This window comes from Mandrillus leucophaeus, unplaced genomic scaffold (genome assembly GCF_000951045.1).
Source record: "Mandrillus leucophaeus isolate KB7577 unplaced genomic scaffold, Mleu.le_1.0 Scaffold274, whole genome shotgun sequence".
Classification (NCBI taxonomy): Eukaryota; Metazoa; Chordata; class Mammalia; order Primates; family Cercopithecidae; genus Mandrillus; species Mandrillus leucophaeus.
This window is the reverse complement of record NW_012102854.1, coordinates 1,444,438-1,467,649: the sequence shown is the minus strand read 5'-3', so window position 1 is coordinate 1,467,649 and position 23,212 is coordinate 1,444,438. Positions and strand designations below refer to the sequence as shown.

The 23,212-nt window shown below is 59.3% G+C and overlaps 2 protein-coding genes across 2 annotated transcripts in view; one reads left to right on the top strand and one right to left on the bottom strand.

Annotated features, from left to right (window-relative positions):
- The window catches only part of KMT2B (lysine (K)-specific methyltransferase 2B), a 21,871-nt gene extending 1,437 nt beyond the window's left edge, over positions 1–20,434 (top strand). Inside the window, exons 3-38 of the mRNA XM_011984874.1 lie at positions 1,043–1,115; positions 1,358–3,381; positions 3,925–4,038; positions 4,141–4,291; positions 4,569–4,848; positions 5,021–5,076; positions 5,306–5,581; positions 6,206–6,300; positions 6,558–6,656; positions 6,789–6,902; positions 7,021–7,167; positions 7,265–7,360; positions 7,782–7,899; positions 8,680–8,793; positions 8,962–9,146; positions 9,232–9,321; positions 9,409–9,513; positions 9,626–9,699; positions 10,301–10,416; positions 10,512–10,603; positions 10,685–10,822; positions 11,495–11,653; positions 11,885–12,005; positions 12,081–12,159; positions 12,250–12,410; positions 13,450–13,677; positions 13,757–15,050; positions 15,139–15,228; positions 15,305–15,414; positions 18,204–18,341; positions 18,426–18,500; positions 18,600–18,777; positions 19,196–19,303; positions 19,415–19,498; positions 19,618–19,747; positions 19,838–20,434. Of these exons, the coding sequence (XP_011840264.1) occupies positions 1,043–1,115; positions 1,358–3,381; positions 3,925–4,038; positions 4,141–4,291; positions 4,569–4,848; positions 5,021–5,076; positions 5,306–5,581; positions 6,206–6,300; positions 6,558–6,656; positions 6,789–6,902; positions 7,021–7,167; positions 7,265–7,360; positions 7,782–7,899; positions 8,680–8,793; positions 8,962–9,146; positions 9,232–9,321; positions 9,409–9,513; positions 9,626–9,699; positions 10,301–10,416; positions 10,512–10,603; positions 10,685–10,822; positions 11,495–11,653; positions 11,885–12,005; positions 12,081–12,159; positions 12,250–12,410; positions 13,450–13,677; positions 13,757–15,050; positions 15,139–15,228; positions 15,305–15,414; positions 18,204–18,341; positions 18,426–18,500; positions 18,600–18,777; positions 19,196–19,303; positions 19,415–19,498; positions 19,618–19,747; positions 19,838–20,113 (7,788 nt within the window). The 3' untranslated portion in view covers positions 20,114–20,434. The remainder of the gene's footprint in view (positions 1–1,042; positions 1,116–1,357; positions 3,382–3,924; positions 4,039–4,140; positions 4,292–4,568; positions 4,849–5,020; positions 5,077–5,305; positions 5,582–6,205; positions 6,301–6,557; positions 6,657–6,788; positions 6,903–7,020; positions 7,168–7,264; positions 7,361–7,781; positions 7,900–8,679; positions 8,794–8,961; positions 9,147–9,231; positions 9,322–9,408; positions 9,514–9,625; positions 9,700–10,300; positions 10,417–10,511; positions 10,604–10,684; positions 10,823–11,494; positions 11,654–11,884; positions 12,006–12,080; positions 12,160–12,249; positions 12,411–13,449; positions 13,678–13,756; positions 15,051–15,138; positions 15,229–15,304; positions 15,415–18,203; positions 18,342–18,425; positions 18,501–18,599; positions 18,778–19,195; positions 19,304–19,414; positions 19,499–19,617; positions 19,748–19,837) is intronic.
- IGFLR1 (IGF-like family receptor 1) overlaps positions 20,357–23,212 on the bottom strand; it is a 3,975-nt gene continuing 1,119 nt past the window's right edge. The window contains exons 2-5 of the mRNA XM_011984856.1: positions 22,569–22,773; positions 21,931–22,115; positions 21,264–21,639; positions 20,357–21,180 (exon numbers count right to left, since the gene is read on the bottom strand). Of these exons, the coding sequence (XP_011840246.1) occupies positions 20,855–21,180; positions 21,264–21,639; positions 21,931–22,115; positions 22,569–22,725 (1,044 nt within the window). The 5' untranslated portion in view covers positions 22,726–22,773 and the 3' untranslated portion in view covers positions 20,357–20,854. The remainder of the gene's footprint in view (positions 21,181–21,263; positions 21,640–21,930; positions 22,116–22,568; positions 22,774–23,212) is intronic.

Here is a 23,212-nt window from a genome sequence, read left to right as displayed (position 1 = left end):
CGGGGCTTCCAGGGGTCTGGGTTGCCCCGGGGGTGGCGTGGGCAGGCCGGGTCCTCAGGGTTCCTTCGGAGAGACGGGGCACGGAGGGAGGGAGGCTGCATGCAGCTTCCGGGGGAAAGGGCCTCTGGAAGTGGGTAGAGGAGCCCAGGCTGCAGCCGGGCACTCGCGCCCGATGTCGGTCCCGCTGAAGTGTCCTGGGCCGATCCTTTTCGGCAGCTGGCAGAGCTAGGGCGGTGGAGGTTTGGGCGAGGAGGCAGTGGGGACTGCATGCCCAGCCAGTCGTGGTTGACAGCGGCAGCGTGGCCTTGGCAGACAGGTTGGAGCTGTCTGGGCTCTTACCTGTGGGCCGCCCTGCCGGGCCTCGCAACCTTCTGGTTTCTCCAGGGCCCCAGTTCCTCTTGGCATCTCAGGTGGAATGGTGGAGGGTTTCCTCTTGGGGCTCGGGCTGAACAGGAGTGGGATGAAGGCCGGGACTGGGCACCCTGGCAAGTCAGAGCTCAGCTCAGGATTTCTCCCCCAGCCTTTCAGAACAGGCAGGAAGGTGTGGGTTGCTACCCTGGACGCTTAATAACCACCTGAGGGCTTGCAGTGGAGCCTGTACGAAAGCCATCTGATGCCCTCCCTGCCCCTCCTCTTGCGGGCCCCTGTTCCCAACTTAATTCAGAAAGAAATTGTGGCCCGAGAGGGTGTCAGTGGAGGTCCCACTTTGGTCTCAGTTGGACTCTGAGGGAATCTGAGTATGGGGCCTGCTGCCTTCCCTGAGGAGACCCTGTCGTCGTCTCTCCTGAGCCAGTGAACCATGGCTTTGGTTGTGCTGCTGTGGTCCAGCACTGGGGATCGGGGTTCAGAATACCTGGCGCCTCCATCCCTAGGGAAAGACCCTCTCTTGCACTCCCCGTGACCTTTGAGTCTTTTTTGTTCTTTTTAAATAGGCAGGGGTATGTTAAGTGGGAACTGGGGATATTCCTCGATGCCTCAGGTGGAACGAGGGCTTTGGCACTGACTGCTGTTTCTCCCCTCCACCCCTGGTCCCCTAAATCAGGAGTTTCAGGGTTTTCATTCAGATGAAGATGTGGCCCCCAGTTCCCTGCGCTCTGCGCTCCGATCCCAGCGAGGTGAGTGACGGGGGAACTCCACCTCTGTAGCGTCACAGGAATTTATCCTCGCCCTTCGTGTCAGCTCTTCCCTGTTCAACTAGTCTCTGTCAGTTGCCGAGTGTGTTCTGTGTTCAGAGTCCAAGCTAGTCTGGGCAGCGGGGGAAACACACAAGCAAGACTTAGTCCCTGCCCTCCTGGAGCGCTTTCCTCTGTCTGCAGGGCCGGCTTGATCCATCTCCCCACACCTATTCTCCTTTTAGGTCGAGCGCCCCGAGGTCGGGGTCGCAAGCATAAGACGACCCCCCTTCCTCCTCCTCGCCTAGCAGATGTGGCTCCTACCCCCCCAAAGACCCCTGCCCGGAAACGGGGTGAGGAAGGCACAGAACGGATGGTGCAGGCACTGACTGAACTTCTCCGGCGGGCCCAGGCACCCCCAGCACCCCGGAGCCGGGCATGTGAGCCCTCCACCCCCCGGCGGTCTCGGGGACGGCCCCCAGGACGGCCAGCAGGCCCCTGCAGGAGGAAGCAGCAAGCAGTAGTGGTGGCAGAAGCAGCTGTGACAATCCCCAAACCTGAGCCCCCACCTCCTGTGGTTCCAGTGAAACACCAAACTGGCAGCTGGAAGTGTAAGGAGGGACCCGGCCCAGGACCTGGGACCCCCAAGCGTGGAGGACAGTCAAGCCGCGGAGGCCGTGGAGGCAGGGGCCGAGGCCGAGGTGGTGGTCTCCCTTTTGTGATCAAGTTTGTTTCAAGGGCCAAAAGAGTAAAGATGGGACAATTGTCCTTGGGACTCGAATCAGGTCAGGGTCAAGGTCAACATGAGGAAACTTGGCAGGATGCCCCCCAAAGAAGAGTTGGATCTGGACAGGGAGGGAGCCCTTGCTGGAAAAAGCAGGAACAGAAGCTGGATGACGAGGGAGAAGAGAAGAAAGAAGAAGAAGAAAAAGACAAGGAGGAGGGAGAAGAGAAGGAAGAAAGAGCTGTAGCTGAGGAGACGATGCCAGCCGTGGAAAAGGAAGAGACAAAGCTGCCACCACCGCCTCTGACTCCTCCAGCCCCTTCACCTCCTCCGCCCCTCCCACCCCCTTCAACATCTCCTCCACCCCCACTCTGCCCTCCACCACCACCCCCAGTGTCCCCACCACCTCTACCATCCCCTCCACCGCCTCCTGCCCAAGAGGAGCAGGAAGAGTCACCTCCTCCTGTGGTCCCAGCTACGTGCTCCAGGAAGAGGGGCCGGCCTCCCCTGACTCCCAGCCAGCGGGCGGAGCGGGAAGCTGCTCGGGCAGGGCCAGAGGGTACCTCTCCTCCCACTCCAACCCCCAGCACCACCACGGGAGGCCCTTCGGAAGACAGTCCCACCGTGGCCCCCAAAAGCACCACCTTCCTGAAGAATATCCGGCAGTTTATTATGCCTGTGGTGAGTGCCCGCTCCTCCCGTGTCATCAAGACACCCCGGCGATTTATGGATGAAGACCCCCCCAGGCCCCCAAAGGTGGAGGTCTCACCTGTCCTGCGACCTCCCATCACCACCTCCCCACTTGTTCCCCAGGAACCAGCACCAGTCCCCTCTCCACCACGTGCCCCAACTCCTCCACCTACCCCAGTCCCACTCCCTGAGAAGAGACGGTCCATCCTAAGGGAACCCACATTTCGCTGGACCTCACTGACCCGGGAGCTGCCCCCTCCTCCCCCAGCCCCTCCACCTCCCCCGGCCCCCTCCCCACCCCCTGCTCCAGCCACCTCCTCCCGGAGGCCCCTACTCCTTCGGGCCCCTCAGTTTACCCCAAGCGAAGCCCACCTGAAGATCTACGAATCGGTGCTTACTCCTCCTCCTCTTGGGGCTCCTGAAGCCCCTGAGCCAGAGCCTCCTCCTGCCGATGACTCTCCAGCTGAGCCTGAGCCTCGGGCAGTGGGCCGCACCAACCACCTCAGCCTGCCTCGATTCGCCCCTGTGGTCGCCACTCCTGTTAAGGCCGAGGTGTCCCCTCATGGGGCTCCAGCTCTGAGCAACGGGCCACAGACACAGGCTCAGCTACTGCAGCCCCTGCAGGCCTTGCAAACCCAGCTCCTGCCCCAGGCGCTACCGCCACCACAGCCACAGCTGCAGCCACCGCCGTCACCACAGCAGATGCCTCCCCTGGAAAAAGCCCGGATTGCAGGCCTGGGTTCCTTGCCGCTATCTGGGGTAGAGGAGAAGATGTTCAGCCTCCTCAAGAGAGCCAAAGTGCAGCTATTCAAGATCGACCAGCAGCAGCAGCAGAAGGTGGCAGCTTCCATGCCGGTGAGCATGGTACCTGGGCCCAGCGGCACACCCAGCCATCCAGTCTCCATTCTCTGCAGTCCCTTAACCTCCCGCCTCCCTGGACACTTTCCAGCATTGCAGGGAACCCTCAGAATCTGACTTTCTGTGATCCCCCACCATCCTTTGTTCCTCCCCAGCTCCGGCCCTTCCCCGTGCTAGTTCCCTGTCCCTGTCTTTCTTTTTTTTTGGGATGGAGTGTCTCTTTATCGCCCAGGCTGGAGTGCAGTGGCATGATCTTGGCTCGCTGTAGCCTTCGCTTCTGGGTTCAAGAGATTCTCCTGCCTCAGCCTCCCGAGTAATTGGAACTACAGGTGCCCGCCACCACACCTGGCTAATTTTTGTATGTTGAGTGGAGACAGGGTTTCACCACTTTGGCCAGGCTGGTCTCGAACTCCTGACCTCATGATCTGCCCGCCTCGGCCTCCCAAAGTGCTGGGATTACAGGCATCAGCCACCACACCCAGCCCCCTGTCCTTTTTTTTTTTCACTGTCCAGCCCCTGACCCTGTTTATTCCCTGCCAGCCAAGCCCTGGGGGGCCGATGGAGGAGGTGGCCGGGGCTCTCAAGCAGGTCTCCGACAGAGGCCCTGTCCGGCCCGAAGATGAGTCGGTGGAAGCTAAGAGAGAGCGGCCCTCGGTATGCATCGGGAGGAGGGCCCTGAAGAAGACTGGCGGGAGGAGTGGGACTGTGGGAGCGCAAGCAGCAGCTGCCCACCCACACTGCGATTTCTCCCCCCAGGGTCCTGAGTCACCTGTGCAAGGTCCCCGCATCAAACACGTCTGCCGTCATGCTGCTGTGGCTCTGGGTCAGGCCCGGGCCATGGTGCCCGAAGATGTCCCTCGCCTCAGTGCCCTCCCTCTCCGGGATCGGCAGGACCTCGCCACAGAGGGTAGGTGGGGAGACTGGACAGCCATGTCAGGTTTGGGGATGACCCCACACTTGGGTGACATGCACCAAGAGCCTAGGAGAGAGGGAGCCAAGTCAGGTGCTTGGGGATTAGGTGGCAAGCGGGCTTGAGTACTAGGTCCTAGAGCAACTTCGTTTGGGGGCACCAGGAACCTGGCACTGTGAGAAAGCCAGAGCCAGATTGTCGGAAAGCAGGGAAGTGAGGTATAAGGCCTGGTGGCTTTGTGGCTCCATCCCCTCCTCCCTGCCTGCTACAATAGATACATCATCGGCGTCTGAGACTGAGAGTGTCCCGTCACGGTCCCGGCGGGGAAAGGTGGAGACGGCAGGCCCTGGGGGAGACTCAGAGCCCGCAGGGTCTGGAGGGACCCTGGCCCACACACCCCGGCGCTCACTGCCCTCCCATCACGGCAAGAAGATGCGAATGGCTCGATGTGGACACTGTCGGGGCTGCCTACGTGTGCAGGACTGTGGGTCCTGTGTCAACTGCCTAGACAAGCCCAAGTTTGGGGGCCCCAACACCAAGAAGCAGTGCTGTGTGTGAGTAGCTGGGGCGTGGCCTCGCTCCCGTGGGTGTCGGTCCTGTAGGCTTCCTGCCTCGCTCCTCTTCTGCCTGGCCAGAGCAGTGGGGTTGGCATTCTTGTGGAGAGCTTCCTCTCTTCCCCTAGACCACCAGTCCCCTACCCTGGTGACGTGCTGCTCCCCTCCCCAGATACCGGAAGTGTGACAAAATAGAGGCTCGGAAGATGGAACGACTGGCTAAAAAAGGTGACGAGCTTTAAGGAGCCTTTCTTCTCAAAACCGTGTTAGAGTTTGTGCTGTGGAGGGAGCTGTGTTTGTTTGCTCTCCTTCCTTGCAGCTCACCCTCTCTGTCTTCTCCGTTGTGTGCTTTCATAGCTCCCGCGTTCATTCCCTGCCCTGCTTCTTTCTGGCTTCTCTCCCAGTGTCCCGTGTCCCTGGCTGAGCTCAAATCCTACTAAGTCCCCTGTTCCCGCAGGCCGGACGATAGTGAAGACGCTGTTGCCCTGGGATTCCGATGAATCTCCTGAGGCCTCCCCTGGTCCTCCAGGCCCACGCCGGGGGGCGGGAGCTGGGGGGCCCCGGGAGGAGGTGGTGGCCCCCCCAGGGCCCGAGGAGCAGGACTCCCTCCTGCAGCGCAAGTCAGCCCGGCGCTGCGTCAAACAGCGACCCTCCTATGATATCTTCGAGGATTCGGATGACTCGGAGCCCGGGGGCCCCCCTGCTCCTCGGCGTCGGACCCCCCGAGAAAATGGTGCGAACTGCTTAATGCTTTCTCTGTTGATCCTTTATTTAGTCTTGTGTCTTTTGTGTAGGAGGGACAAGGCACCCAGACCCAGGGCTCTGTCAGTCTGATAGAGAAGGTGGCTGAGGGCGGGGGAGGAGGCAGTTTTTAGGTGGATGTACAGAACTGGCCTATGAGCTGCTCAGTGAGCCTAATGAGTGAGACTTAAGGGTCATCCTAGGCCTGGTGCAGTGGCTCATACTTGTAATCCCAGCACTTTTGGGAGGCTGAAGTGGGAGGATCACTTGAGCCCAGGAGTTCAAGACCAGGGCAACACAGTGGAACCCCATCTCTATAAAAGCAAAAGTTAGTGGTATGTGGTGGCACGTATCTGTGGTCTCAGCTACTCAGGAGGCTGAGGCAGGAGGATCGTCTGAGCCTGGGAGTTCAAGGCTGCGGTGGGCTATGGGTCACGCCACTGCATTCCAGTCTGGGCAACAGAGCAAGACCCTGCCTCAAAAAAACAAGAAAGAGTCGTCCTGGCGGGTCTTGGTTAGTTAAAGAAGGCCCTGGGAATCCAGGTAACATTTGGGGTTGTAGAAGAAGAGGGGCGTGGAAGGGGAGGGACCTCACTGCTCATTGTGTCCTGACTAGAGCTGCCACTGCCAGAACCTGAGGAGCAGAGCCGGCCCCGCAAACCCACCCTGCAGCCTGTGTTGCAGCTCAAGGCCCGAAGGCGCCTGGACAAGGTCAGCACGGCCCGCTCCGAGAGCCCCTTCCCTCCAGGAGCTACCTGGCAAGTCAGAGTGACAGACACACCTGAGTGTCGTGGTGTGTCCACACGAGAGGACAGGCCCTGAGGGATGAGGCGGGCCTTGCCTGTCTGGAGAGCAGAGGGGTCTGGATCAGGGTCTGGGTCCAGTAGGCTGGGGGAAGGGCGGTGAGGAGAGGAGTCTGCATCTCGGCTAGGCTGGCAGCTCTGAACTCCTCCACCTTCCCTCCCCAGGATGCTTTGGCCCCTGGCCCCTTTGCTTCTTTTCCCAATGGCTGGACTGGAAAGCAGAAGTCTCCTGATGGTGTGCACCGCGTCCGTGTGGATTTTAAGGTATGGCATTGAGTGGGGTGAGTGACAGAGCCTTTGGTTGGAAGAACCTTGATGACTGTGTCATTGAAAAGTCAGGTGGGTCTGCCTTGTATGCCTGGCTGCCCTCTGATCCTGCGTCCTCTCTTCCCCCAGGAGGATTGTGATTTAGAGAACGTGTGGCTGATGGGGGGCCTGAGTGTGCTCACCTCTGTGCCAGGGGGCCCCCCGATGGTGTGCTTGCTGTGTGCCAGCAAAGGACTCCACGAGGTTAGATCTCCACCTTTCTTCACAGACCCCCAGATCTCTGTCGGTCCTCACAGCCTGATTCCTTGGGCCCTCTGGCCTCATGCTATGTCCATCATTCACTCCCTGACCCTGTCCCCAGCTGGTGTTCTGCCAAGTCTGCTGTGACCCTTTCCACCCGTTCTGCCTGGAGGAGGCCGAGCGGCCCCTGCCCCAGCATCACGACACCTGGTGCTGCCGTCGCTGCAAGTTCTGCCACGTCTGTGGACGCAAAGGCCGCGGATCCAAGGTTTGGGCCCAGGGGCCAGCTGGGGTGCGTGGAGGCCTGAAGGTGAGGGCATCGCTGTGCCAGCAGGTTTCGCCATCTCTGTCTCCACATTCAACAGCACCTCCTGGAGTGCGAGCGCTGCCGCCATGCTTACCACCCGGCCTGTCTGGGGCCCAGCTATCCAACCCGGGCCACGCGCAAACGGCGCCACTGGGTGAGAGATGATGTTCACCCCTTAGCTTTGTGTCTAATAAATATCACCACCACCCCCAAACTTGCTCTAGGCTGAGGCTCTCAGGAAGAGCAGGGGTTGGGGATCCTCTTAAGATTTTGATTAGTAACATTTTCTCTTTAAAAATTTCACATAGGTCAGATTTATATTCAGAATTTGTGTGGAGTGGTTTTAGGAGCTTATGAATCTCACGTTCCATGGGCTCAGAATCCCCTGCTCTAGCCTGATGTCCACTCCTGCCCTCCTCCTGTTCCTCCTCAGTGTCTGTCCTGTGTGTCTTCTCCTCTTACCTATCCCTCCTTGCCTGCTTCCTGCATATCCCCAACTCCTCCTCTCCCGTCTCCCGCTCATGTAGCTCCAGCCCAGTGTCTGGCTTTCCCCTAACATCGCCCTGCTCCCCCAGATCTGTTCAGCCTGTGTGCGCTGTAAGAGCTGTGGGGCAACTCCAGGCAAGAACTGGGACGTCGAGTGGTCTGGAGATTACAGCCTCTGCCCCAGGTGCACCCAGCTATATGAGAAAGGTGGGGACCGGGCAGGGGAACTGGACACTGGGGGCCACAGGGGAATGGCCAGGCTCCTCTACAGGCTTTAGCACAGACCCTCTTTTCTCATGGCTTTCCACCTTCTAGCTATGGGACTATCGCTTCAACTCAGGGAACTCTTCCACAGGAGTCCATCCAGTATGTAAAACAGGGACACGTAGCCCTTCTGAGGGTGGTGGGAGTGGAAGGCCTGGGACCCCACTATCTTGGTGTCTGAGGTACTTCCTGGAACCTCACGTCTCCACTGAGCAGTTTGGAAGCCTTATTCAGGCAGTACATCTGCAAGGCCCTGTGTTCTGCAGAGTCTGAAAAGAGGTCTCATCCTAAGGCCGAGCACAGTGGCTTGGAAGGCCAAGGCAGGTGGATCACCTGAGGTCAGGAGTTCGAGATCAGCTTGGCCAATGTGGTGAAACCCCATCTGTACTAAAAATACAAAAGTTAGCCAGGCATGATGGTGGTTACCTGTAATCTCAGCTACTTGGGAAGCTGAGGCAGGAGAATTTCTTGAACCTGAGAGGCGGAGGTTGCAGTGAGCCGAGATCTCGCCACTGCACTCCAGCCTGGGTGACAGAGCAAGACTCTGTCTCAAAAAAAACAAAAAACAAAAAAAAAACTCATCCTCAAGCAGCTTTTAGGGACTGGTAGGGACTCAAAGCAGGGGCATAACAGAGACAGCTAAGGTACAGCTAATCCCTGAGCAGAGATGCTCAGGGCTGAGTGGGAACCCCAGCACCTCTGACTCCTTCTCTTTTCCTCCAGGAAACTACTGTCCGATCTGCACACGCTGCTATGAAGACAACGACTACGAGAGCAAGATGATGCAGTGCGCACAGTGTGATCACTGGGTACATGCCAAGTGCGAGGGGCTCTCAGGTGAGTCAGTGGAGCACCTGGGCTGCAGCCTCAACCCTGTGGGGGCCCCTACCCCCACCACAGGCCCTAAGAGGACAGGGGGGCTAAGGATCCTTGCTGGCCTAGAGGCTGCTGGGAGCCCTCACATCCTCTGAAACCACTTTTCCCTTTCCCACTCGGCTGTCCTAGATGAAGACTACGAGATCCTTTCAGGACTGCCAGACTCGGTGCTCTACACCTGCGGACCGTGTGCTGGGGCAGCACAGCCCCGCTGGCGAGAGGCCCTGAGCGGGGCCCTCCAGGGGGGCCTGCGCCAGGTGCTCCAGGGCCTGCTGAGCTCCAAGGTGGCGGGCCCACTGCTGCTCTGCACCCAGGTCTGGAGGGCCCTGGAGGGCCCTGGAGGCAGGATGGGGTGGGGCCAGGCCCACCCCCAGCCCTGCTAACTTCCCCGCTTTGCAGTGTGGGCCGGATGGGAAGCAGCTGCACCCAGGACCCTGCGGCCTGCAAGCTGTGAGTCAGCGCTTCGAGGATGGCCACTACAAGTCTGTGGTGAGTGGGACACCAGAAGGAGCAGATGGGTGCCAGGAGGCTGGGGTTGCGCAGAGGTGACTCAGTCTCTGACAAACCCCCTTACAGCACAGCTTTATGGAGGACATGGTGGGCATCCTCATGCGGCACTCAGAGGAGGGAGAGACCCCAGAGCGCCGGGCTGGAGGCCAGATGAAGGGGCTCCTGCTGAAGGTGAGCTCTTCCGGGGACGCCTGTGGGGTGGGGGAGTGGGCCCTTCAGACCCTGCCCCTGCCAGCTCTCCTGGGGAAGCCAGCTCTTCTCATCTTGTTAACCCACTCTCCAGCTGCTAGAATCTGCGTTCGGCTGGTTCGACGCCCACGACCCCAAGTACTGGCGACGGAGTACCCGGCTGCCAAAGTGAGCAAGGCGGGGTAGCAGGAGGGAAGCCGGGGAGTTAGGGCAAGGCCAGGGCATGCAGGGGCCACGCTGGGCTAAGAAGAGATGAGCAGAGGTAGGGTCTGGAGCGGAGCTGGAGAGGAGGGTGGTGGAACCCGGGTGAGATTCCCTGGTGGTGCTAGACTAGCAAAGCTTTGTTTCTGCTTTGTGCAGGGCAATGCTGGGGACAAAGCAGTGAGTGAGTCAAATTGGGCTCTGCTTAAAGAGCTCACTGTGGGGCCGGGCAGGCACTGAAGACCCAGATGGTCAGGGCAGTGATGGAGAATACCAGGGGGCAGTGGGGACCCAGAGGTGGTACCTTCTGGAGCCGAGGTGTCAGGGAAGCCTTCCTGAAAGAGATGACATTGGAGCAGAGCTGGGGAGAAAGTATTCCAGGCGTGAGGAGCAGCATTCCACATGTCCAAGGTGCCACAAGAGGGCCTGGCTTATTTGGTGAACTGAGAGAAGTTCCACGTGGAGAGGGAGCAGTGGGTGTCATGGCAAGATGAGGCTGGTTTGTGGATGGGCCCCCATTCAGCCGCTCTTGTTGGGTGCATCAGCTGCTAACCCTGTCTGTCCACAGCGGAGTCCTTCCCAACGCGGTGTTGCCCCCATCCCTGGATCATGTCTATGCGCAGTGGAGACAGCAGGAACCAGAGACCCCAGAGTCAGGGCAGCCTCCAGGGGATCCCTCAGCAGGTACTGGGAAGTGGGGGTCCAGAAGCCAGGGCCCTGTGTTGGTGGCCTGGCTCCAGGTCCTGATTCTTAGACCTCCCTTCACGTTTCTTCTCTAGCATTCCAGGGCAAGGATCCGGCTGCCTTCTCACACCTGGAGGACCCCCGTCAGTGTGCACTCTGTCTCAAATACGGGGATGCAGACTCCAAGGTGAGGGCTGCTCTGTGACACACCAGGTTGTGGGGCCTGGTCCCTGGCGCCCCACATCATGCTACTCCTCTTCTGCCCCAGGAGGCGGGGCGGCTCCTGTACATCGGGCAGAATGAGTGGACACACGTCAACTGTGCTATCTGGTCGGCAGAAGTCTTCGAGGAGAACGACGGTTCCCTCAAGAATGTGCATGCTGCTGTGGCCCGAGGGAGGCAGATGGTGAGGGCGCGGGCCCAGAGAGGTGGGCAGCCCTCTGGCTCTTGGGGAGGCCTCCTCTGGTGCAGACAGCTGTTACTTCGCATTCCCTACCTGGCATCCTTTCACTGCCAGGCTGAGGTCTCGGTTGCCCTGGGACGTTGGTGCTGATGGCAGCTTTTTCTTATGTGGGCCCTCTGGCCATAATCTGGGCCTGAAGCCTGGGAGTCTAAAAGTGAGAAGAGTGCCCATTGATTGAACCTGGGCTGCATGCTTTCCATGCTGGGTGGCGTTGAGCTCTCACTACATCCCCGTGAGGTTAGAATTCCCCCACTCCTCAGAGTGGTGCCTGGGCCAGGTACAGAGAGACCTCAAGCGCTCTTGGGCAATGGGGTGGTAGAGATTCCCACTGCAGGGGTATCTGTGAGGATGAGAATAACACAACCTCTACCTGAAAACAGTGTGACAAAGATGGTCAGTGCCATCAGCAAGCATTAGCTGTTGTCATTCTCGCTTCAAAGAACCAGGGAGAGTTTGGTGTGCACCTGGGCGTGGATGCAGCTGGGGAGAGGCTGCGCCTGGGGAGAGCCTGTGCCGTGCCAGGCTAGACAGGGACCCGTGCAGACTCAGTGGCAGTGGTGCCTGGCGCCTGTCCCCAGCCCTGGCTTCTCCCCTGAGCCGCCCTCCCCTACGCAGCGCTGCGAGCTCTGCCTGAAGCCTGGTGCCACGGTGGGCTGCTGCCTGTCCTCCTGCCTCAGCAACTTCCACTTCATGTGTGCCCGGGCCAGCTACTGCATCTTCCAGGACGACAAGAAAGTCTTCTGTCAGAAACACACTGATCTCCTAGATGGCAAGGTGGGCCAGAACTGTGGGGCACACAGCTCCTTCCCCACCTATCTTCCTGTTCACTTAGGGACCCCCGTGGCCCCCAGGCCTGGCCTTATTGCCTCTCAGTGTCTCCTGATCTGTTTTCCCAGAGGCCTTTAGGCCAAGCCCCTGACTACTCAGACTTCACCTATCAAGTTATCCCTGGTATCCACCTCCTCTACCAATTCAGCCACCTCACTTTGCCACCCCCTCTTCCAGGAAATCGTGAACCCCGATGGTTTTGATGTTCTCCGCCGAGTCTATGTGGACTTCGAGGGCATCAACTTCAAGCGGAAGTTCTTGACAGGGCTTGAACCTGACGCCATCAATGTGCTCATTGGTAAGCTGCCTATTCTCTGCCCTGTCCTCCTGCCCTGGCCTGCCTGCCTTTCCTGACCTCCACTTTGCACCACAGGCTCCATCCGCATTGACTCCCTGGGTACTCTGTCTGATCTCTCGGACTGCGAGGGACGGCTCTTCCCCATTGGCTACCAGTGAGCGGTTGGGGTGATCCGTGGGGCCAGGGGACTCCATAGCTGGATCCCATTGCCCAAGCATCCTAACCATCTTGTCCCACACGTCAGGTGCTCCCGTCTGTACTGGAGCACGGTGGATGCTCGGAGGCGCTGCTGGTATCGGTGCCGAATTCTGGAGTATCGGCCGTGGGGGCCTCGGGAAGAGCCAGCTCACCTGGAGGCTGCAGAGGAGAACCAGACCATTGTGCACAGCCCCGCCCCTTCCTCAGGTGTGGCATTGGCTCTGTCTTCTTCCTGAATGCCGCTCTCCCTAAACAAACCTACAGATCTCTGTTCCCCGCTCCTTTTTGTAAACTCTAGGAGGTTTGCTCTTGCTTCAGTTGCTGTAACGTAATGGCAGCTCGCTTACTGCCGTGCCTTGCGTGCCGGGGGCTGTGCCCGGCTTTTCATGGGAAGTGAGGTGGGGAGAGCGGCACGCTGTCTGCTGGAGTCGGGTGCTGGCTCTTGGGTGACTGCAGGGAGCAGAGTGCTTATAGCTCCCTAACTTGGGGCTCTGTGCTCAGGTAATGCTCCCCAGTGTTGCCATACTACACCTCAAAGGGGACAGTGGCCAAACACAGTAACATGGTGGAGGAGGTGGAATTGGACCTGGATCTGCTCAGCTCCCAAACCAGCCCCCTTCCAGCCATGCTGGCGGTGGGATGTAGCTGAGAGCTGGATGGCACAGGGCAAAGAATGGGCTTGGAAATGGGGAAGAGTTTGTTGTGGGCAGAGCAGGAGGCGGAAGAGATTTGGATGGTAGAAAGGGCTTAATTCCAGTTTGGAGCATGACAAGAAGTGGACAGAGGAGGAGGGTACACCCATCCCGTCTGGAAACGAGGGCGTGTTGGGTGGAGGAGGGAATCAGTTTGCAGAGGTTGGGTGGAGCCAGGTAATGGAGAACCTCCGGGCCCGGGTGGGCGGAGGCCTCTGATGTGGCGGGGATGCACCAGGCAGGTAACAAAGGGGTAGAACTGGCCATGCTGGAGAGAGGGCATATCTCCATGGCATGCAAAGCCTGCAGCAGAGAGGAGATGGCAAGGAACGAGTGGGGAGAGGCCCTGAAGGGTCCCTGGCCCAGGTGTGTGCGGGTTTTGTGGACTCCACGTTGGGCTTGGCCTGGGTGATCGCTGGAAACTGGGGCCTGTTGTGACTGGGTCAGGGTCGGGGACTTGGGAGGTACAGTGGCTCAGGAGGAGGGCAGGAGGGCATGTGGGCAGGCTTTGGCGCAGAGCCCCTACCACCTCAATGCCGTTCTCGCCTCTTCAGAGCCCCCAGGTGGTGAGGACCCCCCACTGGACACAGATGTCCTTGTCCCTGGAGCTCCTGAGCGCCACTCGCCCATTCAGAACCTGGACCCCCCACTGCGGCCAGATTCAGGCAGCGCCCCTCCTCCAGCCCCCCGTTCCTTCTCGGGGGCTCGAATCAAAGTGCCCAACTACTCGCCGTCCCGGAGGCCCTTGGGGGGTGTCTCCTTTGGCCCCCTGCCCTCCCCTGGTGAGCACTGGGCATGTGGGGGTTGGGGTTGGAGCTGGGGAGGTGGGAGCTGCTGGTAACACCGACCCTCCCCCCACAGGAAGTCCATCTTCGCTGACCCACCACATCCCCACAGTGGGAGACCCGGACTTCCCAGCTCCCCCCAGACGCTCCCGTCGTCCCAGCCCTTTGGCCCCCCGGCCGCCTCCGTCACGGCGGGCCTCCCCTCCTCTCAAAACCTCCCCTCAGCTCAGGGTGCCCCCTCCTACCTCAGTCGTCACAGCCCTCACACCTACCTCAGGGGAGCTGGCTCCCCCTGGCCCGGCCCCATCTCCACCACCCCCTGAAGACCTGGGCCCAGACTTCGAGGACATGGAGGTGGTGTCAGGACTGAGTGCTGCTGACCTGGACTTCGCGGCCAGCCTGCTGGGGACTGAGCCCTTCCAGGAAGAGATTGTAGCCGCTGGGGCCATGGGGAGCAGCCACGGGGGCCCAGGGGACAGCTCCGAGGAGGAAGCCAGCCCCACCTCCCGCTACATCCACTTCCCTGTGACCGTGGTGTCCGCCCCTGGCCTGGCCCCCAGCGCCCCCCCTGGAGCCCCACGCATTGAACAGCTGGACGGCGTGGACGACGGCACTGACAGCGAGGCCGAGGCGGTGCAGCAGCCTCGGGGCCAGGGCACTCCTCCTTCAGGGCCAGGAGTAGGCCGGGCAGGGGTCCTCGGGGCTGCAGGGGACAGGGCCCGGCCTCCTGAGGACCTGCCATCAGAAATTGTGGATTTTGTGTTGAAGAACCTAGGGGGGCCTGGGGAGGGAGGTGCTGGCCCTAGAGAGGAGTCGCTCCCCCCGGCGCCTCCCCTGGCTAATGGCAGCCAGCCCCCCCAGGGTCTGCCTGCCAGTCCAGCTGACCCCACCCGCACATTTGCCTGGCTCCCAGGGGCCCCAGGGGTCCGGGTGTTAAGCCTTGGCCCTGCCCCTGAGCCCCCCAAACCTGCCACATCCAAAATTATCCTTGTCAACAAGCTGGGGCAAGTATTTGTGAAGATGGCTGGGGAGGGTGAACCTGTCCCACCCCCAGTGAAGCAGCCACCGTTGCCCCCCACCATTTCCCCAACAGCTCCCACCTCCTGGACTCTGCCCCCAGGCCCCCTCCTCGGCGTGCTGCCCGTGGTCGGGGTGGTCCGCCCTGCCCCGCCCCCACCGCCCCCTCCCCTGACGCTGGTGCTGAGCAGTGGGCCAGCCAGCCCGCCCCGTCAGGCCATCCGCGTCAAGAGGGTGTCCACTTTCTCTGGCCGGTCCCCGCCAGCACCTCCCCCATACAAAGCCCCGCGACTGGATGAAGATGGAGAGGCCTCGGAGGACATCCCCCAGGTTCTGGGGCTTGGCAGTGGCGGGTGAGTGTGGGTGCTGAGACTGGCAGAGCAGGCAAGGGGGCGGATGGGTGGGAGATACGGCTCATCCTTCTCGGGCTCGCCCTCCCAGGTTTAGCCGTGTGAGGATGAAAACCCCCACAGTGCGCGGGGTCCTTGACCTGGATCGGCCTGGGGAGCCTGCTGGGGAAGAAAGTCCTGGGTGAGTGACCAGGCCTCTCTCCCTGGAGGGTCTGGGACCTCTGTCCTTCCCCTTCCTGACAGGTCTCTTCTCGCAGGCTCCTCCAGGAACGGTCCCCTTTGCTGCCACTTCCGGAAGGTGGTCCTCCCCAAGTCACCGATGGTCCCCCAGACCTGCTGCTTGAGTCCCAGTGGCACCACTATTCAGGTAGGGACCGGCCTTGCCCTCTCTCTCGCTCCTTGCCTGTGCTTGGCTCAGCTGGGTGACTCACAGATGCAGAATCAGTCTGCTTTGAAAACCAGTATCTACTCCTGGGGGCCAAGCCTGAGCCTCAGTGCTAGAGTTAGAGATGACCTTTGGGAGTCTCTGGCCTTGTGGGAGAAACAGACATGGACATGATATTTAAGCTCTGTGGGATCCTCTTAAAGGTCTTTGTCCAGCATGCCCAAGAGCCCGGGGGGGCCTCAGAGCCTAGCCTGCCAAGGGCTGAGAGTTAGCTTCGTAGAGTAGCCAAAGGTGAAGTTCTAGGATCATCCAGAGAGAATGCAACCCACCTAGCACCCAGATGATGGTCAGGGACAGTGGGAAGATCAGAAGACTGGTGTCCCAGAGGCCTGGGGAAAGGAGTCATCACATCTCAGCTGCCACAGAGACTGCCAGGCCTGTGGAGTCTAGGGTTGGTGTCCAGTGAGAGCAGGTGACACAGGGTGGGATGTTGTGTCAGAGTCCAGAATTGAGACCATGGTTGAGGAAGGCAAAACAGCCCAGGCACCTGGCCAGAGTTCAGCTAAGGATGGTGAGTGGGAGGTGGGCCAGTAGCGTGGAGGTGCTTGGTGTGAGGGCCGAGACAGCGGAGGCATGGATGGCGGGGAAGGGCAGGCTGGGATGGAAAAGCCAGTGGGAAGAGGCCTGGTGGCCGGTTTTGAATTGGTGACCTCTGAGGTAAAGGAGAGGAGGGGAAGCAGGTGTTTATGCAGAAACTGTAATAGGTAGAGGTGGAGACCCCTGGAGAAGACGTGGCTGGTAGACTGCTTGAAGCTGGGGGCAGTTTTCTGTTGGTCCTTTAGGGCAGTGGTGGGGGGAATGGCTGCGGCCAGGTAAGCTGGTGGTCAAGCAGCCTGAGGCTGGGATTTTGTGGTGGCCCAATCCTGTCCAGATGTTTGGATTTTCTCGTGACACAGAGCTCAGTTGCTGAGCGGGAAGCAGAGTGACGTGGATTGAGACTGCTTAACTCAGAGGCTGCTTATGTCTCAAAGATGACATGAGAATATGGCAGTGGCCTTGGGAGGTCCCTGTCCTCAGGGACCAGACCACATTTTGGTGCAGGACACAGACACGTTAGCAAGGGCAGGTTGGAGTGGGCACTGAGAAAGCGAGCAGTGAGAGCACCTGCCAGGGTCCCGTGGTCAGTCCTGCCGTGTTCGGGAAACTGGAGGTGAGGGTTGGGGGACAGGGGAAGAAGTTGTCAGAGGTGGACTCTGGGGCACTGAGGCCTGGAAAGGACGGGAGTTACACGGCAGGAGTGTTGCTTTAGAGTCTCCCTTGGGGCGGGGGAGGTGGGGCAGGGTGGCCTGGAGAGGTGACATCGGGAGAGTGTGGCCATGTGGGTTTTGCCTCTCCTAAAGCCTGTTCCACTCAAGCTTTTGTGCCCCCAACTCCCAGTGGTCAGTCCCCAGCCCACATCTGCTTGAGCAGCAGCAGCGTTTTGTACAGCGGATCCCTCCCACCTTGAAGCATTGTCTTCCGTGGCTTCCAAGGCTGCTTCTGCTCTCACCTCTGGTCCTGCCTCCTTGCCCACGGCTGTCAGTCAAGATGTGTGCGGGGGCCCTGGCCTTGACTTCTCTGTGTGCTCACTCCCAGGGGCTCCCTTCCAGCTTGGTGGCTGTACTGTCTGTGTTCTGATTGTCTCCACATTGCTCTCTCCAGCCTAGACCCTGTCCCTGAACTGTGGCCTCCTCCATCCCGTCCTGCTGCCTGCCTACCATCTCCACCAGCAGGTTGCAGGGGGAGGTTTCTAAGAGGCCTCTCAAAGTCAGCCTGTCCCAAACTGAGCCCTCCACCTGCACGCCAAACCCATTCTTCTTTCACCTTCGCTATCAGTCCATGGCAGTTTTATCCTTCCAGGTGTTCAGGCCCAGCGTTGTCCTGACCCCCAACCCGCTTCTTCACATCCACATCTACTACGTCAGCATGTCCCATCTGCCCTGTTTAATCTGTTAACCCTCGAGAAATCCACGAAATAGCTCATAACATACAGTGTACTTGGCTCTGTGCATGTGAGCCTATATAATAATATATTTGTAGCTGGGCGCAGTGGCTCACGCCTATAATCCCAGCAGTTTGGGAGGCCAAGGCAGGTAGATCACCTGAGGTCAGCCTGGCCAACATGGTGAAACCCCGTCTATACTAAAAATACAAAAATTAGCCAGGTGTGGTGGTGGGCGCCTGTAATCTTAGCTACTCAGGAGGCTGAGGCATGAGAATTGCTTGAATCTGAGAGGCAGAGGTTGCAGTGAGCCGAGATCGCGCCATTGCATTCTAGCCTGGGCGACAGAACGAGACTGTCTCAAAAAATGATAATTACATATTTGCAATAGTTACAGAAATTTGCTGCATCTAAAAAAAGACGTGCAAAATATAATTCTCTGGTATTTTAAATTTTGTGTGAGAAACAGAATGATGGGTAGATGGGATGTGTGGGACACTGGGTTTAAGTGAGCCCTAGGCGTGTCCTGCCAAAAGGCCCCAAGCCTCCGTGGAACGCTCTTGTACCTGAGAAGTCCTGCAGAAGAGGAGCCACAGGCTCCTTAGGGAAAGAAATGTTCATTCTGCAGCGCACACTGGGTAATTGGAGCAGAAGGAGGGCCATTAGACCCTAGTATCTGTGTCTGCGCCTAGGGGTGGAGAGAGTGGTGTCTGCTGGGAGCACAGCGGGGCTCAGGGGCTTTTGAGTCCAGGAAAGGTGATCTTCACTCCAGCCTGCTTCTTGGGACCAGGTGAGGCTTCAAGCTCTGAGGAAGAGCCTCCATCCCCAGATGATAAAGAGAACCAGGCCCCGAAACGGACTGGCCCACATCTGCGCTTCGAGATCAGCAGTGAGGATGGCTTCAGCGTGGAGGCAGAGAGCTTGGAGGGTGAGTTTGGGGGGTGCAGTGGCAGGAGGGAGAGTGTCCATAAAACACCATCCTGACTCAGCCCTGGCTCTGCTGTCTCCCCAGGGGCGTGGAGAACTCTGATCGAGAAAGTGCAAGAGGCCCGAGGACATGCCCGACTCAGACATCTCTCCTTTAGTGGTAAGGAGTGGGCCCCGCAGGGGGCTGGGGGCTGGATGTCTCCCTGAGGGCACCATGGGCCCTCCACATGACAGGTATGTCCTCAACATCTCCTCTTAGGAATGAGTGGGGCGAGACTCCTGGGCATCCACCATGATGCTGTCATCTTCCTGGCCGAGCAGCTTCCCGGAGCCCAGCGTTGCCAGCACTATAAGTTCCGTTACCACCAGCAGGGAGAGGGCCAGGAGGAGCCGCCCCTGAATCCCCATGGGGCTGCTCGGGCAGAGGTCTATCTCCGGTGAGAGGTCTAGGGTGTGATGCCTGGGTCAGGATGCTCCTATGAGAGCTCTTGAGGGTGGGAGTTAACTGTGTAGTTACATATTTATATACTGTATATATACTATATATTTATATATATATGTGGAGGTTGGAAACAGGCCTGGGGAGGAGACACTGGGTCACTTCAAGAGTTATTTCTAGAGTTGGCCATGCTCAGTGGCTCACGCCTGTAATCCCACCACTTTGGGAGGCTGAGGCAGGAGGATCACACGAGCCCAGGGTTCGAGACCAGCGTGGGCAACATGGCAAAACAGCATCTGTAAAATAAAAATTTAAAGAAGAGTTATTTCTAGAGCTGACATAAGAACGAACCCCACCCATTTCCGATAGCCCTGTCTTCAATAGTATATTCCTCCTTCCCCTGCTCCCACCTGCAGGAAGTGCACCTTTGACATGTTCAACTTCCTGGCCTCCCAGCACCGGGTGCTCCCTGAGGGGGCCACCTGTGACGAGGAAGAGGATGAGGTGCAGCTCAGGTCAACCAGGTATGGAGTGTGAGCTGGGGGGCAGGTGGTGGTCTGGAAGGGTCTTAGAGAGCACGGGTGAGAGAGGTCTTTCTGAGCACCAGCCTGGGTGACCCTGCTGTCCCTCACCAGACGTGCCACCAGCCTGGAGCTGCCCATGGCCATGCGCTTTCGTCACCTTAAGAAGACGTCCAAAGAAGCTGTGGGTGTCTACAGGTGAGTGGGGTTGGGGGGGAGGATGCCCCTTGGGTGGACGGACAGGTGCACTGGGTAGGGGGTACCGCCTGGTTTCTGTCCCCCTGCCCCCTGAGTTCCCTGTTTGTCCTGCCCTGCAGATCAGCCATCCACGGGCGAGGCCTGTTCTGTAAGCGCAACATCGATGCAGGGGAGATGGTCATCGAGTACTCCGGCATCGTCATCCGCTCCGTGCTGACTGACAAGCGGGAGAAGTTCTACGATGGGAAGGTGGGCTCCCAGTGGCCGTGGGAAGACAGTGGGTGAAGCGAGCCTGTCCACAGGGACAGAGCACCTGATCTTCCCACCTCATCCCCGCAGGGCATCGGGTGCTATATGTTCCGCATGGATGACTTTGATGTAGTGGACGCCACGATGCATGGCAATGCCGCCCGCTTCATCAACCACTCTTGTGAGCCCAACTGCTTCTCTCGGGTCATCCATGTGGAGGGCCAGAAACACATTGTCATCTTCGCCCTGCGCCGCATCCTGCGTGGTGAGGAGCTCACCTACGACTACAAGTTCCCCATCGAGGATGCCAGCAACAAGCTGCCCTGCAACTGTGGCGCCAAGCGCTGCCGTCGGTTCCTTAACTGAGGCCGTGGTTGCCCACCACGACCCCTCACACCTCCTGCTGCCATCGCTGCCATCTTGCCCCTAGCCTGGGGGCCCCCCAGCCCCTCCCAGAGCATCTCACCCCCATCCTCATGTTCAGGGTGGATGTGGGCATGCAGGCGACAAGGGCCCTGCCTCCACCCCTCCAGCCCACCCAGCAATCGCCCCCTTTCTGCCCTGGGGGCCCAGGATGTAGATATTGTACAAAAGTTTCTAAATCCCTTCTTTTCTATGCACTTTTTTATTTAAGAGGTGGGGTCCCAGGTGGGAACCCCCCCACAATAAAGTCTGTCAATGTTTGGAGAGGTGGTCTTCCCATTTGTAGGGTATGGGGGCAGGTAGGAACCCCACTTCTACACACCCATCCATCATAAGCCAAGGAAGTTCATCAGCCTCAACAGATAGGTGAGGCCATCATTGAGAATTAGAAGTCAGTCGTGGGGTCTGTTACGGCTTCAGAACAACACAGAACACAGTGTCTGTAGCAGGGTTGTTGCCCAGAGGGGATTCTGGTGGCCCAGAGGCACCTGGGGTCAGCCCTCCCACATGTGGCCCTGTATGTATGTTAGAATAGGCCCTTCTAGGGCAAAGAGCAGTGAGGATAGCTGTTGGGTCTTTGCCTAATTAGGATTGTACTTCAAGAAGTACTTCAATGCTAATTGTATACTGGGCTTAGTAGTCAACAAAGTTCTTTATTGAATGTTAAGCCCAACAAACCCCAGATCAGCCAAGCTTGGACAGCACCCGCAATGCATCTGCCCGCCCTAGCTGGGCGAGGTGTGTGCCAAGCTGGCCCAGAGAGGCAGAGGGCTCCCTTGCCACCACCATCTCAATCAGAGCCCGCAGCGGCGAGCGACTCGGCCGCAGCGAATAGGCAAAGGTGGACCAGGCGGCAGGCAGCCCATATCTCGCGGCCAGGTGTCGAGTAGTGCCATGGGCCATGCCCCCACCTGGCCCAGGCTCAGGGTCCAGCAGTACAATCAGCTCTTCCAGCACCTCCAGCTCATCCAGGAGGCGAGACAGGGGTTGTGACCCCAGACCGGGCAGTTCTGGAAGAAAGGGGAAGGGTAAAGGGGAGGAAGGGTGGGCGTCCAGTCCACCTTCCCCGCCCCGGGGCTCCTCCAGGACTAACCCCTGCTCAGGAGTGGAAGTAGAGAGGCCTTCCATGTGTCCCCTGTCTCCAGGGCGCCTGGGGAGGACAGATGCGAGGAGGAAGGGGCGTGGGTGTTGGTGACTCCGCAGACCAAGCCAGGATAGGGATAGGGGTCGGCCTTCTCCTTGGGCCGGCAGAGGTGCCAGAGCAGAATGAATAGGAGGATCGCTATCACCGCCAAGGTCAGGAGCAGGACCAGCACCAACAGCGGGAGGAAAGTCGGCAAGGCCTGCTGAGGGATGGGCTCAGGGGTCCTCCAGGCAATGGAACTTGCTGGTGAGCTGCGCTCCTGGGAGCTAGGGCCGCCTGGGTTTTCAGTTGTGAGGGGGCAGGGCCTCTTGGCAGGGACCGGCCTCTGGGGATAAGGGGTTGGAGTAAAGCTGGAGGCCACACTCCACTCCTGCCCGCTCCCAAACCTTCCATCTTTATACCCTTTAACGGGGCCACATCCCATCTGATACGGTACCTGATAAGGTAGTTGGGCCCCGCAAGGCCCAACTACCTTAACCTAGGAGCTCCCGACCCCTGCAGGCCAGTCACCTCCCGAAACCACGGCCCCACCCCTTACGTGGGGCTACGCCCGCTCCCTACATCTAGGCCCCCCACCTCCGGCACGCCCTTGCCCGGCCGGGAGTCCCATCCGCACCTCTCTGCAGCGCCTCAGGGTTCTGCCCCCGCCCGCGGCGGGAGTAGGGGTCACGGCTCCGCCGCCGCAGGGGCTACATAGCTCCGCACTGTCGGGGTTGCACTGCCCAGAAGAACACTCTCGGAACGGGAGCGTTACGAAATCGCCGTGGTCATTGAGCCCGCAGTTTTCCCGGAACTCATAGTCTAGCGGGAAAGCTGGTCTCCAGCGCTGCCGTCTAGCCCGCCCCTGCTCAGGCAACGCCCTCTCCCTTCGCCCTATCCCAGCGTGCCCAGCCCCTCCAGGGCGCTCCCAGCCTATCAGCGTGCGCTCCGCTCCTGTCACTTTTCTCCGGGCTCGCCTTTTCATTCCCCGCCTGCTCGGCTCCGAGCTCCGCCCACTCCCGATTTATCTACATAAAGCCCACCCTTTCCACCGGGCCCCTATCGCCACTCCAGCCATATCCCTTCGCTGTTGCCCTACGGTAGCCCGCACTGTCTGCACAGGCTCTGCCTGCCATCCCTGTGTGATCTACATAAGGCCCACCGCTTAGACCCCTAAGCAAGACTCTCTGGCCCGTAGCCCACAGACCTCACCCCTTCCCCGCTCCCTATCACCTGCAAGCTCCGCCCAAGCAAGGCTGGGTCTCGGATTCTCACCCGGGCAGGGGGGCGGCCCGAAGCGCTGCAGGCAGCTGCTGCAGCACTTGTTGTCTGGGTTCCAGTATTCAAGGCGGCCGCAGTACTGGGAGGCTTCCGGCAGTGACGCCAGAGCCAGAAGCAGCAAGGCTGTCAGGAGGCATCGTCCAGGCCCCATCTCGGGGGCCGTGATAGCGGAACCTCCAAACACAGCGCCTCTGCCACACTTTCCGGGGAAACCGGGCAGAAGAAAGGACGCGGTGATGTGGGGGAACAGAATTCCCACGCCTCTTCGGAAGCCGGGAATCTACCCTCGAGTCCCCATCCCCCAACTGAGCCGGTTATCAGAGAAGCCCACAAAGCCAAAAGGGGACTGAGAGAGAGCACTGCGGATCTAGATTGTAAGAATGCATATCCCACCTCTGCCATTTCCTCACCCACCCACCTTCCCTTTTCCATCCCTAAAATGAGACAATAATAGCACCTGTCTCATAGGGTTATTGTGGAGAATTAGAACCGTTATTAGAAGTAAAGCAGGGGCTGGGTGCGGTGGCTCATGCCTGTAATCCCAACACTTCAGGAGGCCAAGACAGGAGGACCACTTGAGCCCAGGAGTTCGAGAGATCAGCCTGGACAACAAAATGAAACCCCGTCTCTACAAAAAA